The sequence below is a fragment of the Periplaneta americana genome, chromosome 4 (genome assembly GCF_040183065.1).
Source record: "Periplaneta americana isolate PAMFEO1 chromosome 4, P.americana_PAMFEO1_priV1, whole genome shotgun sequence".
In the NCBI taxonomy this organism is placed as follows: Eukaryota; Metazoa; Arthropoda; class Insecta; order Blattodea; family Blattidae; genus Periplaneta; species Periplaneta americana.
The window spans coordinates 146,873,531-146,892,563 of NC_091120.1; the positions used below are offsets into that span (position 1 = coordinate 146,873,531).

Genomic DNA, 19,033 nt, shown 5'->3' on the forward strand with positions numbered 1-19,033 from the left:
CTCGTAAAAATTATACACCAACAGAAACCATGCTTAAAAAAACTACAGCCTGCCTTTCAAAAATAAATTTTGTTTCAACAATGAATAAGTTTGAGTATTATGTTTCTTTGCTTCGAGTCTGATATGCTTCGTCAGATCGACTTTGATAATACCATCATTCATGGCGGAAACATAGTAAAGGTGTGGGACTGCGCATGCTGTTGCGATAGCTGCCGAGGCGTGTGACGTCATCTTCACTGCAGACAGCGATCGCAGCTCATTGCGTTGAGTACATTTTCTTTTATAAACCTAACTAGACATTAATTACAATACATAATTTGAACTGATTGTTGCCAATGTTATTCATATCCTTTTCATTGTGCGTTTAAGTTCATGTACTCTTTAAAGAGTTATGAATAAAATTTAAAAAAACATATAAAAAATTAACAGTAATAGCTTAAAAGTCGCTCCCTCAAATCTGCCGTCCTAGGCAGCTGCTTAGTCTGCCGAGGCCTAAATACGCCCCTGATTGCATGTAGGCTACTGTACCTATTAACTCTCTTTCACTTCAGCGCAATAGGAGCATCTAGCACTAATGTAACAATGGAAAATCGCGGAGCCACTGAGTCTACTGTCACAGAGGAATGCCAAATACTAATACAAAGAATTCAAGAATTAGAAGAGAAGAATTCCTCTCTAGAAACGAGGATTAAGGAATTGACAGCTTCCAACAGGAAACATGAAGAAGACAAAAGAAAATTACATGAGAATGTAATTTCATTGAAAAACATTAGACAAACAGAAGTTAAATCTAAAGTGGCTGAAATTTTGAAACCATTTTTCACTATTGGGCAAATTGATGCTCTTTTGAATAAAAAGCGTAGGGTGAAATGGTCTGTAGAAGATTACGGTACTGCAATAACACTTCGAAACCTAAGTCTAAAAACATACCGATACTTAAGAACAAAATTAAATTACCCGTTACCTGATTTGTCAACTCTGAGAAAATGGGCAGTAAAACAATTATCGCTTGAGGAAGGGGTACTTCATGATGTCTTAAAATTAATGAAGGCGAGAGCTACAAATATGTCGGAGTTAGATCGTGTAACAGTATTAGCATTTGATGAAATGTATTTAAATGAGGAGGTTTCTTTTGACAGTAGGGAAGAACAAATAATTGGACCTCATAAAACAGTGCAGGTTGTTTTTGCACTTGGTTTGTTTGCAAGGTGGAAGCAGCCCGTATACTATAAATATGATCGGACAATGACAAAAGAAATCTTAACAGACATAATTTGCCAGTTAGAAGGCAGTGGTTTTCAAGTTGTGGCCACAGTTAGCAATTTAGGTGGAAGTAACAGAAAATTGTGGCGTGATTTGAAAATTTCTACCAAACTAAATTGCAGTTTTCCTAATCCAAATGATTCAACTCGAGAAATATTTGTTTTTCAGACGCTCCACATTTATTGAAATTACACAGGAATCACAGATCATGGTTTCAACTTGAACGGATTGAACATTTCATCAGAACCAATTCATGAACTTTTACGTGCATCCTCGTCCTCTGATACAAAATTAGCTTACAAGTTAACTCCGTTACACTTAAGTGTCCGTGGTACCCAAAGACAAAAAGTTAGTTTGGCAGCACAATTATTTTCCAACAGAGTTGCAAAGGCTTTGAAATGGTGTGGTGAAAACGAGCTGTTGAGATCAAATGAATGGAAAGAAACTTCAAAGGCAATAAAATTAACTAATGATTAGTTTGATTTATTTAATACCGTTTGTAAATTCGGTACCCACCGTGGGCTGCATAGTTACGGAATAAACCTTCAAGATCAGAATATTATACTCTCAGAAATGAATGACGTCATGACCACAGTTAAAGTAGGAGAAGCAAACAGGAAATTACCTTATCAGGAGGGGATTATAATAAATAATAAATCATTAACATTGTTGTATGAGGCAATGTGGTACAAGTACAAAATTGAATACATCATCACAAGAAAACTTAACCAAGATTTGGTAGAAAACTTTTTTTCGGAAATTAGAAGCATGGGTAGAACAAACGATCATCCCTCTGCTTTAGATTTTAAACATAGACTGAAGTGGCACATACTAGGTCGAAATCCATTATCTCAGTTTTGTGAGAACAAAAACACCTCCGATTTGCTTTCGGAAGAAGAGGCATTAATAGTGGGTCCTAGTACAAGCCAATCAGAAGTCAATGATAATCTGCAGAAAGAACTATGTGCAACGGCAGAATTTCTTAAAGGCATTCTGAAACCGGTTAAATTTACCAACGATCGAGATCCTGAAGAAAATATTGGCCTCCCAGAAAAAATATATGAAATCTCTGCAAGACAGCGGATATCCCAGGAAGGATTAAAATATATTGCAGGATATGCTGCATCAAAACATATGGAGCAATACCCGAATCTTGGAATTCCCACAAAATTGTCAACTTCTGCTAATCAAAAAGACTGGATTACTACAGTGTCCCGTGGAAACTTAATTCTCCCTTCTAAGGATCTACAATTGGTTGCCATGCTTATTGAAGTATATTCTCAGATGTGCACGGAGATTCTGTTTCTCATGAGAAATTTATAATAAAAAGGACTGTAAATTTGGTTAATTCTGCCATGAAAAACGAAGCAGAAATCAGTTCTCCTCTTCCGCCAGAAGTAATTACGATATTGGTTAGAACAAGAACATTTATTAGAATTAAAGAAATTAATAAAATAATAAAAATGTCTGGAATTTCAAAGAGAAATATTATAAAGAAAATGAAAAAGATTGCATAAGAATAAGTATTTACTTAACAGAGTGGGATTTATAATGGTGAAATTATATTATGTCGTGTGTGGAATAATAAGGTAAATAATGTAGTAGACTATATTATGTCTCCAATAGCCTGAATATATAAAAATATTTGTTTACTATAATGACAAATTATTCCAAGAAATTCATATACATATGTTAATGAAGGTTTCAAAAGTATTTGAATTCATATACAAAATAATGTACGTTATAAATAACTGTATAGATCTAAGTATGTATATATTTATTACACATTGTATTGTAATTATTATAAAACCACGTGTAGGCCTATATTACAGAAGTCAATATTATTAATGACACACTGCCATATCACATTGTTTCTTGAAACTTGAGTTTAATATGTAATAGATCATAATTTTATTACGTTATCATTTCAAGGTAGTTCCTATTGTACTTGAATTCATGTGTAATATAATTTGTGTGATATATGGGCCTAATTTTGTGCATATTTGTAGCATAATGTATTATAATTATTATAAAAGTACGTGTATATTACAGAAGGCAATTATTAACGTTGCACTACCATATTACATTATTTCTTGACTCTTGAATTTAATTTATTGTTCACTATTTTATAATGTTATCACTTCAAGATAGACCCTATTATAGCCTATACTGTCAATATTTACTGAATACACAAACCATGAGTTTTATTTATTCATTTAAATCTATGGACGCAGATCTAACCATCAACAATCTGTTATGTTGACTGTGTCATTCGAGTGCGGCCTGCAGTAAAGGTGACGCCATGCGCAGACTGAACGAAAACACGCACAGCTTGTCCCACACCTCTACTATGTTTCCACCATGCCATCATTGCTTTTTCTATGAAAGTCCGAAGAAAGTCTTTATAATTCACAAGTAAGATGCATGTATTTTGATTTCAGTAATTTACTGTTTTCTGAAGTCGACCTGGTTGGCGAGTTGATATAGCGCTGGCCTTCTATGCCCAAGGTTTCGGGTTCGATCCCGGGCCAGGTCGATGGCATTTAAGTGTGCTTAAATGCGACAGGCTCATGTCAGTAGATTTACTGGCATCTAAAAGAACTCCTGCGGGACAAAATTCCAGCACATCCGGCGACGCTGATATAACCTCTGCAGTTACGAGCGTCGTTAAATAAATCATAACCTTTAACATTTTGTTTTCTGAATTGTAACATTTCATTTAAAAATAACTTTAATTGAACGTCACCTGTATAATAGCTGTCCATAAACTGTTTGTGGGATTTGGGGACGCCAAAATCTAGCACTGCCTAGGAGCGGCACTATAGGCCTACCTAACTCCGGCTCTGCATAACCTACAGAATACTGTAGAATGTAAATAAAACCATTCCGAAAGCCAATCTCTCTAAGGGACGAAGTGGAAAGCGTTAATGTATCCCATGAAGTTATTTCTATTCACTACATTATACACCAACAGAAATCATGTGCAAAACAAATCAAAATGGTGTTATAGAAGTAGTCCAGTTGGAAAAGCCACCAACACAATTATATCGAAAAGTCTCGCTCATTGTCAATTTAAGTCTTTCTTGATGAATGCAATAGCGAGTAAGGCGATCTGTCATATTATAGTAAAGTACGGTGACTTAGTCGTGGCAAATTATTGAATAGGTTCTTTGAACTGAGGGAGGAAACATCATCGTTCACGGAGGAAGAAGAAAAGTCTGTATCATAAGTGAATAATGAAAAAATGGATTTGTGAACTTGCCTTCTTAATGGAATTATCTGAATGATTTAAATTGTTTTCTACATGGTAACAACAAGATTATTACACAGCTATATGACAGAGTGAAAGCGTTTAATATAAACCACCTTTAATTATGGAACGATAGCTTAACTAAAAGGATAAGTTACAGCACATTTTTAAATATTAACAACGATATAGGCATACTAGTTTCTTAAGACTTTGGATTCCGAAGAATATGTTCACACATCATGACGATCTGCACCAGAAATTTGATTCGAGATTTAAAGATTAGGAAAATTTTCAATTTGATTTTCAATTAGTATTTGTAATTAGAACTTATTGATTTACTTTACGATAGTGAATTGAAGGATAAAAATCAAAACAAAAGAAGTTACCTGACGTTTATATGAACTTTTCATGTCTTAGATTCCCCCGATTTTACAGACATTCTTTTTCGGATTCACGTAGGCCATCTGTGCGAACAGTAATTTTTTTCCTATGATGAAGATAAACAAGCCATGTCATGGAAGCCAATTATCGGATCACAATTAAAATGTGCTGTCACATTATGCACTATACAAACAATAGTTCCAATCGTTGAGAAATTGCTGAGGAAAAAGAGAATTAAACAAATCCCGAAAAATCAGTGCTAATGCCAGTGTTGAGTGGACTGAATGGAGTTAAATTTCTGCATTATTATTCCTAGGATTTTTATGTGATTTGTTCAACATTTTCCTTAACAGAAGCAGTTTACACATTTACAGTAATTGTCATGCATTACCCGAATAATTAACATGAAATGTGTATTACATTTCTAAAAGTAATTATAAATTTATTAACTTCTAACTTTGTTGAAAATAGGCTGCAATGTTTTTTTTTTTTTTTTTTTTAAATTGCTTAAGATAGTTCATTAATTATTTCTATTCAGCCCGTATCTTTTTTCCATCAGAAAAGAATCATAAACCTATGCAGTAAGTTCATATTTTGGTCCCGCCGCTGAACGTCTTACCTGCCTTGCTACGACTTTCCGCGGGCGAGCGGGCAAGGCTTGATGACGACACAGTGCTCTGAGTTGGGGACCAATGCTCTATAACTGTGATAATCACAACAAAACCGGCATAAGTAACATTACGAGTTTTGCTGCACATCGGCCAGTTTTTTCTTCCGTGACTGTACACACAACCTTCACGATAACTTAATCTTACCTGTATTTCTGGATGCAGGCCCAACATGTAGAGCGAGGAGCTAACTGCAGCCGATACTGTGTCATGGCCCTGAGAAGAAGAACATCGTATTGTTATTTAAAAACAGAGATTTGACTATAAATTCCCTTATTATTATTATTATTATTATTATTATTATTATTATTATTATTATTATTATTATTATTATTATTATTATTATTATTTAGCCACCGGCGTACCTCTGTCGGCTAAGCCCTGTCGATCAGGAGTTGCGTTCGGGCGCGGGTTCGAGACCCTCTTGGACTGTTTACCTGGTTGGGTTTTTCCGAGAATTTCCCCAACTGTAAGGCAAATATCAGGTAATCTATGGCAAATCCTCGCATTCATGTTGCCAAATACCATCTCGCTATTACCAATCCGTTCGACGCTAAGTAACCTTGTAATTTACACTGCGTCGTTAAATGACCAAGTAAAAAAAAAATTATTATTAATTTACGAAATTTAAAATAAACTCCTTAAATATGAACATATAAATGATTTTTTATATATCATTAAGATGTTAAACAAATTTAAATATAAAAATTTATAAAACTTATAGCAGCTCGAATATTTTCAAAATAAAAGAACCGTCATTACAAATAACCTTCCATTCCTTTTCTTATATTGGAGAAAAATACAAATTAGCTGCATATATACACATGGTGTTTCAAAAGTGACGGTCAAAAATGTAGGTATGAGAAGTAAAAACGAAGAATTTGCAATTCATTTTATATTTCAGATGTGTCTAGTAATGTAATAAAATAATGCTATAAATTTCAATCAAAGGCACACCTATCTGCAAATGTTTATTTGCTACATGAATATAAGGTATATAAACGTTTTCGCCTTGTGGGGCATCATCAGATAGGCCTATATTAAAATTATGTGATCTGAACTTAGATTAAATTATTTTATAAAAACGAAGAGCAATAAAACAGTTCCATTAAGGATTGGTCTGTAAATTAACTGTTTAAGAGACGAGAGAAAACAAAAAATTTGTTGTCCTGCTGAAAAGGCTTCATTCTTCTCCATAATCCACATTTCAAGTGCTTCTAGTCGCTTGTCTTTACTTCGTCGTAATGTCCATGTTTATGACCCATACAATACCACACCCCGCACAATGCTCTTCACTAGTCTATTCCTTAGTTCTTTCTCCAGAAGTCCTTTTTCTATTAAAAGCTTCCTTTGTCATTGCTGTCTCCTTTTGACTTCATGGCAGCAGCTCATATTACTGTTTATAGTACGCCCCAAGTATGTAACACTGTCCACTTGCTATACTCTATCAGTTATAATTCGCAAGTTTACCTTCTTTACTTTTATTTCTCTGGCCATGGTCTTCGTCTTGTTTGCATGTATCTTCATCTCATACTGCTCAGAGCTGTCATTTAGCTCCAGTAGCATATCCCTTAATATCGTCTTCTCTACAGCTAACAACGCCATATCATCAGAAAATCTTATGCACTTTATTCTTTTTCCTCCTACTATCACTCCTCTCATGTTCTGAAAACAGTTCTTCACTAAATTCTCCAAGAAGATGTTGAACAGGGTAGATGATAAAGATCATCCTTGACTTACTCCTCTCCCTAATTCGCTTCCTTCTGACATTTCTTCTCCTATTCTGAATTTGACTCGTTGTTTTATATAAAGATTACTGATCAGTCTCCTCTTTTTCCTATCCACACCAATTTTCCTTAGAATTCCCTTCAGTTTATTCCAGTCCACTCTGTCAAACTCGTTTCATAAGTCCACAAATAGAAAGATGCACTTCTTTATTCTTCTCTAAGTATCTTTCGCCGATTGTTCGTAGAAGTCCAATTGCATCCCTTCTTGAAGCCAAATTATACTTCTTCCAACTGTCGTTAGTAATTTTCAATAGGCACTTACTTTTTACCCACCCGATTGATTGGAAAGTACATACAGGAAAATCATGCCAAATTTCTAATTTTTCATTGTTAGATACTCTGAAAAATGGTTTCCGTAAATAACCTTAAATCACCTTCTAGGTCCATTCATTCATAGTGTTCTGCCCAAGGGCAGGTCTTTCACCGCAAAACTTAGCATTCTTCAGTATTTCCTATTTTCTGCCTTCCTCTTTGTCTCCACATAAGTTATGAGCCATATATCTTAATGTCGTCTATCATCTGATTTCTTCCACCGTTTTTTCGGTCGGCCCACATCTCTTTTGGCACTGGGAATCATATCTCGTGCTATTTTAATAAGTCTTGAGTTATCAGCTCTATCTATGTGCGCATTCCATTCTTTCTTTCTCATATTTATGAACTTTTTATTGCACTGTTGTTCACATCTTCATTTCTTACTCTATCAAGTCTTGTTTTACCAACTATGGCTCTTAGAGTATTTCTGCTGTACATATGAGTTGTTCAGACTTCTTTGTCTCTGCACGGGTTTCTGTACTATACTTCATCACTGGTCTTATTATGGTTTTAAAGATTTTCATTGTTGTACTTTCAATAGCCAATTGAGATATTTATTCTTCCATATTACATCCCTTAGGCAACCGGACAGTCTGGAGGCTTTTGAGACTTGATCTCTTACTTCATTTGTTACGTCCCGATGACTTGTTATATTAACCCCAAAATATTTGAAACTCATGACGTGTTCTATAATTTTACCATTAATTTCCAATTTGCATCTTATTGGATATTTAGATATGCACATACATTTCGTTTTGGGACTTGATACTGCCATATTATATATGTCTGCATTTATTACAAATCGGTGGAGTAATCTTTGAATACCATTTTCAGTGTTGGCCATCAAAACAGCATCATCTGCATAGCATAGTATGTTCATATGTTTATTTCCTAATGAATACCCGGATAAATGTTTTACACTTGATATTAATTTATCCATCACCAAGTTGAATAAAAAGGATCTAAGCGAGTCTCCCTGACTGATACCTGTAGAACACTTTATTTCATCTGTTATATTATCACTTATACGTATTTTTGTTTTTGTATTCAAGTTCAATTCCTGAATTAACTTAACCAGTTCTTTTGGAACATTGTTATCTCTTAAAATTTCAATTACATCGTTGAATCGGACCCGATCGAATGCTTTTGTAAAATCAAAAAAGCATAAATACATTGGGTTTCTAAATTCAATCGCTTTTTCGACTATCTGTCTCAATATAAAAATAGCATCTGTTGTGCTTCTATCCTTTCTAAATCCTTGTTGTTCTTCCCTTATTTCAATATGTTTTTGAAGTCTTTTATATATAATCTTACAGAACAACTTTTGTACAGATGACAATAAGGTGATTCCTCTGTAATTTTCTGGGTCATGTTTTTTTAAATATCGGGACTGTAATACTGGTTTTCCATTCATTAGGAATCGCCAGTCCCTTCATAACTAGATTAAACAATTTAGTAATTTCTACTGTCAGTCTTCTGCCTTCAGATTTTATAAATTCATTGCTTATTTCATCAACTCTTGGTCCTTTTCTTCCTTTCAATTTTGTTATAGTGTTTTGCACCTCCTGTTCTATTGTCAAGATATCTTCTCCTTCTAATTCCACACTTTAAGTGCTTCTATTATCTTCTCTTCACTTCGTCGTAATGTCCTTGTTTCTGCCCCATACAATGCTACACTTCACACAAAGCACTTCACTAGTTTCTAGCACCATTCCAGTGCTTTTTATAGGAACTATATTTTGCATGAGAAAAAAAATATGTCCAAGATAATTAAAATAACTCACAGCAAAACTCTGTTGTTGAGATGTGTTTTCACATTTCTCTAGTAATGACTCATCAGAAAGCTCCTATTTATTTCATAAACATATTTTGTTTCACTCACCGCGAACATAAAAGTATCAACTTCTTGTTGTATCTCTTCATCTGTTATTTCTACTCCATTTTCAGATGCTTCCAGCAACATGTCCAAAAGAGCTACACGTCTCTTGTATCCTGAAAAAACAATATGCAATAGAAGAAATAAATCAGCCCAACACTACTACAGTACTATTATTATGAACTATGAATTCTATGGAACACAAATTATAAATTAGTAGCATTTCATCCTATGAGGAGTGGTAGAGTGCTATAAGGAAAGCTGTCGGTTTTGTGAAAGAAGAAGAAAATTTACCTTACAGGCAGCCATAAGATCACGTGTCAATATACAATTCTATTTATCAGAAAATCTTGTTCCTTTCAACAGTAATATCATTAGTGCTGATAGTTTTTTGATACCGTAAATGAGCATACTGAATGTTTCTTGACATGACTGTTATTTCGAGATCAAAGATCGACTTAATATCACATAACTTAACGAGAAATATGAATTTAACGAAAAATTGAACTATCACAAAAATTATCATCGCGAGTGGTATTCGTTTAGATAATTTCTATATGAAAAAATAATCTTATTGCGAAAGAGCAGTCCGTGTTTTCTGTGAAAAGCAGAGGTTAGACTATATAGTAGATACGACTTTTTCATACCGAATAATATTTCATCTTCTGTTACTTGCTTCTGGGTAGTTTTCTCACGCTGCTCCTTGCGATCTTTTATTACCTGGAACAAAAATTATATATGGGTAATTTTCGTTCAACAATTAGGCTACAGCTATTCCACACGTCGCCAGTGAGTGGCGTTTCTCAGCATCGTAATATTTAGCAGGATTTTTTTTTTATTTGAAGCATTTAAACGTGAATTTAAACACGATCGGCGATCGGCGATCTGGCGATCGGTAGCAGATCCCAGCCACTATAAAGCCAACAGCACTATGCTGTAAGCTTCGAATGACAAAATTATGTTACAGTTTTTCTCACTAAACATGTATTTGAGCGGTCCTAACGTTGGAGTATTGAGTCACATAGCATTGCCACTCTGAAGCAACTATGTGTTGAATGACTTTTAACGTATTTAGTATTTAAATATTTATTCTTTTTGCGGATAAATAGCTTGTTTTTAGAAGAGTTCTTAATTTTTCACTATGCATTTTAACTACCACTTACATTTCGGAATTACTTGCAAATTTTATCTACAGTAATCTCACTAGAGGTTTTCATTTCTCCAGAGTGGGATTTGATTGACTATTACATGATTAGAAGAAATAAAGTACTCTAATACAATAAAATATTAACTGACTAACTAAAATGCTAAACGTCTTAAAAATTTATTATTGTACTTTCTCAACATTAAAAATATTCCGCTATTTGACAGTACTGTCAGTACTTAGTGTGTTATGATCAGCCCTTCTCTTGTTACCACTTGTGCCAACTTTACAATCAACATTGAACTGTATGGACGTTTACTAGTCAAGAATGCTTTGTTGATTCAGTTTCTTTTTCATTAAAACTGTTGCATTCCACTTCAATTATAAATATAATATATAGGGTATTTCAAAAGTCAGTTCAAACATTAAACCGCTACATAATGCACAGCATTTTGCAGATAATGTCTTGGAATATTGGCAATTTCTTGCGAGATGGCATCTTTCAGGTGCAGTAGGGTTGTTGGTTGTGTCAGGAAAACTCGTTCTTTAAGGTAACTAAAATTCGGTCGTTTAACTATGGTCTTCGTCTTGTGTGCATTCATCTTCATCCCGTACTGTTCAAGCTGTCATGGTAACGTATCCCTTAATATCGTCTCCTTTTCTGATAACGCCATATCATAAGAAAATCTTATACAATTTATTCTTCTTTCTCCTATTATCATCTCCCTCATGTCCTGGAAACAGTTTTTCTTTAAATCCTGCAAGTCGATGTTTAACAGGATAGGTAATTAAGGACATTTTTGTCGTACTCCTCTCACTATTTCACTTCCTTCAACATTTCTTCTCCTATCCTCACATTGTTCATATAAAGATTACTGAACACACTACGCTCTTTATAGTCCACTTCAATTTTCTTCAGGATCTCCATAAGTTTCTTCCATTCCACTCTGTCATATGTCCTGTTCAGGGTCACAAATACTACATACACTTCTTTAATCTCTGTAGGTATGTTTGATTGATTGTTCGCAGCAGTCCAATTCATCTCTCTTACCTTTAACTTTCTAATATCAAACTGCTCTTCTTCCAACATCACTTGTAATACATGGAATAAAAAAAGACTAAATTGAAAACAAAAATCGAATTTATACAGAGTGATATTTAATGTTTGTTTGCTTGATTAGCAGTGCTTTAAACTCTTGGCTAGGAAATCATTCTGAAGAAGTATCGCGTTGGTTGGAATTCTTTTCATTGCAGATAGAATTTACTGGAGTTGTCTTTTGTCATAGGAAAAGAAAGAAAAGCTTTATATACTGTATGAGCAAAGGGAACAAAGTGACTGTGTAAACATTAACTAAAATGTCTTGAGGAACTCAAGAAGTGTGGGTTTATGATGTCTTGAGGAGTATATTCATAAGTTGGGGTGTCATAAAAAATTTGATCAAAATTTGGATTTATATTGCCAATCACTGTTTGTGAGACTGAACATTTTCATATCTATGTGCCAACGGTTATTATTAATCTTACGGTAATTGAAGGTACATTCCTCAAAGATGTACTTCATAGGGTGCTTGATATTATTATAAATCTAGAAAGGACTTACCTTTATTGTAAACCCATGTATAACTTTGAGGCACTTATCTTGAAGTTTACCCCATTTGGTAAGGCTGAGAATGAAGTCAGAAAGTAGGTGGGGTTGCGCAATTCTTTCCATTGTAATTTTCTTCATGCTGAAATATTCACATTGTGGTATGAAAATTAAAGTCAAACATTCCTAATAATATTGTGTGGAAATGTGATTCAGAGTAATAATAATAATAATAATAATAATAATAATAATAATAATAATAATAATAATAATTACATTGTGTCTTTCAATTGATTAAAAAGGAACATTCTTGCTTTTCGTGCTATATTTTAAGTTTTGGTGGTAAATACAAATACACTATTTTTGTTCTCCGTTTGTATTGTACAAAGTGCATAAGGTATAGGGCTAATGATAATACGAAACAATATATTTCAAAATTATTTCATCGTCGCTAGTATTATGAAGTACTTTTACGCCAAGTCATATCTTTATCTGTGCATTGCAATTTCTCCTAAACTATGAACTGGATGGATGTTTTCGTATTCGCTGTTCAAGAGTCTAAGGAATGTGATATTTATGAAGTACTTAGGTCGTTCAATAATGATTTGGACTCCCCCTATAACTCCTGCAATGTAGCAGTTTAAAATGTGTGGCGATGTATTTGTGAAGATAGACGATATCACTATACTGTACCAGAAGTAGATCACTGGAGCAGCAATTGTTCCGGCCTGCGAGTACACTCGTGGACATCGATGAAACAATATGGAAGCAGACAAGCACGGGCAAAGGTGGACAGTGTGGTTTCTCTGGAGGGAAGGAGTGACTGCTTCAGACATCAACAAGAGGTTAGTAGCCATATGTGGGGAGGCAGCACCAAGTCGCAGATCTGTGTTTCATTGGGTATCACAATTCAAAGACGGCAGGGACTGTGCTGAAAAACGCAAAAGCACTGGGCGTCCAGCAAGTGCACGCACACCAAACTGTACCCATTGTGTAAATGACCTGATAATGGAGAACAGGCGAATCACGTGTGATGAACTACTGAAGGCAACAGGTTTATCACGGGGTACCCTCCACACAATCATCCATGACGATCTGAAGATGAAGAAGGTGTGTGCACAATGGGTGCCACATACCCTCACCATAGCGCAGAAACAGACGCGTGTGGAGATATTTCAACAGTTGGTGCAACAGTACAGTGCAGATCCAGAGGAATTCTTTCACCTGAAATACGCAAATATGGAAGCTGCCAGAACGTAACAAACCATTCTTTGGGGGTATCCCAGCGCCACTGTTGGACAAGGGCATGAAGTTCGTCATTGGTGGTGAGCTTCTTACCCCGCATGCCCTCTTTCATTGAATCGAATAGGGCATAGTCGCTATGCGCAAGATCCGGCGAATTTGGAGGATGTGGCAGCACAGTAAACCCTAGTTCGCGAATGGTGGCAATGGTCTGGCGACTGTCATGTGGCCGCCGATTGTCTTGTTGGAGCAGAACACCACGTCACCACTTTCCGTGGCGGCCTTGTTGAATGCGTCGGCGGAGTTGGTGCAGTGAAGTGCAGTACCGGTCACTGTTATGATCGTATTAGGAGGGAACCAAGTATCCCTTCCTGGTCCCAGAACACAGTTACCACTTGTTTCCGAACGAGAGCCATGATTTCTTGGGACGAGGGCTCCCAGTATGTTTCTACTCCATAGACTGGCGTTTCTTTTCTGGAGTCACGTGGAAAAACCATGTCTCGTCGACGGTGACCAGACGCTCAAAGAATTTCTCTGGATCTGCACTGTACTGTTGCACCAACTGTTGGAACATCTCCAGACGCGTCTGTTTCTGCGCAATGGTGAGGGTATGCGACTTGGTGCTGCCTCCCCACATATGGCTGCTAACCTCTTGTTGATGTCTGAAGCAGTCACTCCTTCCCTCCAGAGAAACCACACTGTCCACATGTGCACACAACTTCTTCATCTTCAGATCGTCATGGATGATTGTGTGGAGGGTTCCCCGTGATAGACCTGTTGTCTTCAGTAGTTCATCACACGTGATTCGCCTGTTCTCCATTATCAGGTCATAGACACGATGGGTACTGTTTGGTGTGCGTGCAGTTGCTGGACGCTAGTGCTTTTGCGTTTTTCAGCACAGTGAATTGTGATGTCCAATGAAACACGGATTTGCGACTTGATGCTGCCTCCCCATATATAATAATAATAATAATAATAATAATAATAATAATAATAATAATAATGATTTATTTTAGCTGGCAGAGTTAAGGCCGTAAGGCCTTCTCTTCCACACAACCAGCAAAAAGTGTATATACATATGCATGAACTTACAAAGAATTCAACAATTTGATTTAGATGAGAGTTACATGTATACAAGAGTTATTTACGAATTAAACAACAAATTAATATGAACTATTAATTAAACACTGAAATAAACTGGGTAGCAGAATTAAACTAAAATACATAGAATGTTAATATATTTCAAATTATATTAGATAATAGAAAGAAATTATTATGAGACAATTTTGAAAATGCAGCACAATCAGGATGATGTCTAAAGAAAAAAAGCAACAGTGTAGTCAGTAATATTTTAAATCAGTATGATTGGAGTGAAATGCTAATAAGGTTATCTTTTAAGCTGTTCTTAAAGGTGTTTGTTGTCTTGCAGCCCCTAATACTTTGTGACAAGGAATTCCATTGACGCGAGGTGGATATTGTAAAAGATGAGGAATAACAAGATGTTCTATGAAGAGGTATATTTAGCGTGCCACAGATAAGTGATCTGGTATTTACGTCGTGGTTAGAGTATAGATAAGAGAAACGAGACGAAAGGTAATTTGGTGTTGAGGTGTGCAGAATTCGAAAGAGTAAAGACAAAGAGTGTAAAGTTCTGCGTTCTTTAAGTCGGAGCCACGAGAGACTTGCGAAGGACGGTGATATGTGATCATATCGTCGGATGTTGCACACGTATCTGATGCACATATTCTGAGCTCGCTGTAACTTGACTGACAGTTCAGAACTTAGATCACTTAACAAAACGTCACAATAATCGAAGTGCGGCATTACTAGGGTTTGTACTAGGGTAAGTTTTAGTTGCTGGGGCAAGAAGTTTCTCAAGCGACTCAAAGAGTGAAAGGAGGAACAGATTTTCTTTATCGTTTCTTTAACTTGAAGATTCCAACTTAAATTATTATCAAAAAAGAAGCCAAGATTTTTTACGACAGATGAATAAGGGATTAGCGTGTTGTTAAGGGTAAAAACTGAAAGATTACTGTTATTAAGGGAGTTAACTACACGCTTATGTCCAATAATTATGGCTTGAGTCTTACTTGGGTTAAGTGCGAGTCCGAAATTGGCCGCCCAAGTGGAGACAGTGGCTAGGTCACAATTTAACTTGTCAATCGATTCATTGATCGTATTGGGTCTGGAATGTATGTAAAGTTGTAGGTCGTCGGCATAGAGGTGATATCGGCAATACTGTAAGTTCTTTGATACGTCATTAATGTAGATAGAGAAAAGTAGTGGTCCTAATACGGAGCCCTGCGGCACTCCCGCCTTTGTGTATCGCCATTGGGAGAATTGATTATCAAGTGAAACACACTGTTGGCGGTCCCGTAGGTAGGAGTCCATCCAGCTCAAGGTATTGTCTGATAGTTGCAAAGTTTTCATCTTTGCAAGAAGCAAGTCGATATCAACAGAACCAAAGGCATTGCTGAAATCGAGAAGAGTTAGTGCCGTTACTTCACCCCTATCCATAGTTTCACGGATGTCCTCGGTCACTTTAAGTAGGGCTGTAGTAGTGCTGTGTCCATGCCTGAAACCCGATTGATAGTGATCGAGGAGTTTGTGTTCGTCGAGATAGTTCGTAAGTTGTCCGTGTACAATATGTTCTAATGCTTTTGAAAGAGTGGGAAGAATTGATATCGGTCTGTATTGGTTTACTGTAGAAGGTGTGTTAGATTTAGGTAAAGGTTTCACTAATGCCATTTTCCAGAGTGAGGGGTAGGACCCAGTCATAATAGATGCATTGAATATATGGGTGACGGTCGGCAGAATCACATCTATTATTTTATACAGGAGAGTGATATTTATATTGTCTACACCTTGGGCTTTAGATTTCATACATCGCAGCGTCTTCATTACGTCAGTCGGGTTAATGTATTTAAAGAAGAATTTATCCCATACAGGTTGGGGGCAAGATCTGAGAAATTCAAGAGTCTCTTTTTTATGTAATGGTTCAGGTGGAGCAGTGACGAAATGTTCATTTAGACTATTGAGTGACAAGTTGGTGTTATCTACCCGAGGCTTTGCTTTTGTTAGACCCAGGTTATTAAGGTTACGCCACAATTCTTTCGCACTGACCGAAGGTATAATAAGGGAATGTGCATGGCGTAATTTAGCATTTCTTACTGCTTGATTACATTTATTTCTTAAAACTTTGTAAGTATTAAAATCTAATTCGTCCTTGCTCCGTCTGTATTTACGATAAGCAGTGTCTCTGTCTGTCATGAGTAATTTTATGGTATCGCACATCCAAGGCGCAGGGCGTCTACCAACTCGTCTGGTTTTCAAGGGTGCGTGTTTATCGTATAACTGGATTACTAGGTCGTTAAATTTTTCGATTTTGTCGTCAATGTCTGGTAAATTCCACACTTCAGTCCAAGGCAGGCTAAGTGCATCGTTGATTAATTCATCATGCTCAATATGCTTCAAGTCACGGTATGATGTGATGTGAGGTTTATATTTTGGACAATACAAGGAATATTCTAGAAAGATTATGTCGTGTGCTGAGATACCCGGCGCTGGTAGTTGTCCATTCGTTAATGCTAACTGAGGATTAGTCGTGGCAATAATGTCAAGAAGTGTCTCCGATTCCTGGGTGTGGTGGGTAGCTGCGGAAGGAAGGATGGATATATTGTAAGACTCAAACATGTTCTTAAGTTGAACTGTAGCGTAATTACTTGAATTTAATAAGTTTGTATTGAAATCGCCTAAAATAACAGTATGGTCATAGTGAGGCACAAGATTAAGCAAAGGTGTTTCAAGATCACTTAATAATCCTGATTTAGGGGGTTTGTATACAACTCCAAGGAGGCACTTTTTGTTGCTTGCACCGACTTCGATGAATAGATATTCAGGATGTTCTAAGACTTCATTCGAAGACTGGTAGACAATTTTAAACGGTAAGTCCGATCGCACATATATCGCAACACCACCTTCGCGTTTACCAATTCGGTCATTTCTACAGAGGGTGTAATTATCTAAACTTACTAGAGAAGATGATAGGGAAGGCTTCAACCACGTTTCAGAGATAAGAATAGCGTGAAGAGACAAAGGAGAGAAAATAGACTGAACTTCATTGAAATGACAGAGAAGGCTTTGAGAATTTATGTGGGCTACTTTTAAAGTGTTAGGATGCGAGCTGAAAGACGATTTTAACAGGGCACTGGTCGAAGTAGCAGGTAGTGGGTTAGGGGTGGCTGGGGTGGGTGGGGGTGAGGCTGTGGAAGGGAATTCAGAAAAGTGAAAGTCGTTTGTGTGAGGGGCTGCAGACAGCGAGTCATTCACCTCGATGCAGTCAATACTGACAACTTACAGAAACTAAATTAATATAAACTAATAGTAATGCAATAATGAAAGAGATTAATAATAATATTTATATGATAACAGTAATAGAGAATATTGCAATCCTACCACTAAAAATTGAATTACGGACTAAGAAAATGTGGTAGTGTATGATGTTATGACCTAGTGCTTGCATATTAACTACGGCAGATCAGAAGCTTTTACAATTTTGTGTTTTACATTCCCAATTTTAACAAAAATAATACCGTCTGTGGTCCAGACATTAGTCAGTCCATATCTCGTGATGCAGTCTTTCAATAGTGCATGCCGGGATTGCGTTAAGTCCTCTCTCAACGTTACACCTGAGTTTTTTAACAATTTTTTATTAGTGAACACTTCTCTTCTTTTTCGGTAACTTACGAATTTTACGATCACCGGCCGAGGTCGGTCTCCTTGCCTCCCAACCCGGTGACTCCTATCGATGTCGCTCACCACCAGGTTGACCCCGACTTTTGCCGCGACTTCGATGGCGATCTGGTCTGTGTCCTCGTTGTTGTTTTCCGGGATCCCAAATATACGGAGACTCTGCCGGCGCTGATATTGTTCAAGAGCATCCTGTTTGTCTTCTAACTTTCTTTCTAGGCTGGCGATATATGGCTGCTAACCTCTTGTTCATGTCTGAAGCAGTCACTCCTTCCCTCCAGAGAAACCACACTGTCCACATTCGCCCGTGCTTGTCTGTTTTCATATTGTTTCATCGATGTCCACGAGTGTACTTGCAAGCCGGAACAATTGACGCTCCAGTGATCTATCTGTGGGAAGCAGCAACATCATCTGGTGACAGTAGACAGTGCTATCGTCTATATTCACGCATACATCGCCACACATTTGAAACTGCTACTTTGCAGGAGTTATAGGGGGCGTGCAAATCATTATTGAACCCCCCCCCAAGTAAAATAATTTATTGCAACTTAATTTGTGGTCTTTTATGATAAGAACCGAATAACGATTTACTCGGATTGAAGACCTCCCTCGAATAAGAGTGCAAACAACAAATATATAATACGCATTTCAGGAGAAAATAAATTAATTCCAGGGGCATATTTCGTTAGGCCTATGTTTACTAGCAGAACCATTTGACTAATCAAGGATACAAGTTTATTCAGCTATTGGATGCATTCATTTATTGTTATAGATGA

At 36.5% G+C, this 19,033-nt stretch overlaps 1 protein-coding gene across 4 annotated transcripts in view; it reads right to left on the reverse strand.

Annotated features, from left to right (window-relative positions):
* Window positions 1–19,033, reverse strand: part of LOC138698283 (cytochrome P450 4C1-like) — an 86,278-nt gene that overhangs the window by 14,577 nt on the left and 52,668 nt on the right. For all 4 annotated transcript variants that reach the window (XM_069824076.1, XM_069824074.1, XM_069824075.1 and 1 more), the window contains 4 exons: window positions 12,282–12,408; window positions 10,185–10,257; window positions 9,544–9,653; window positions 5,710–5,778 (listed from right to left, as the gene is read on the reverse strand). In XM_069824076.1, the coding sequence (XP_069680177.1) occupies window positions 5,710–5,778; window positions 9,544–9,653; window positions 10,185–10,257; window positions 12,282–12,408 (379 nt within the window). The remainder of the gene's footprint in view (window positions 1–5,709; window positions 5,779–9,543; window positions 9,654–10,184; window positions 10,258–12,281; window positions 12,409–19,033) is intronic.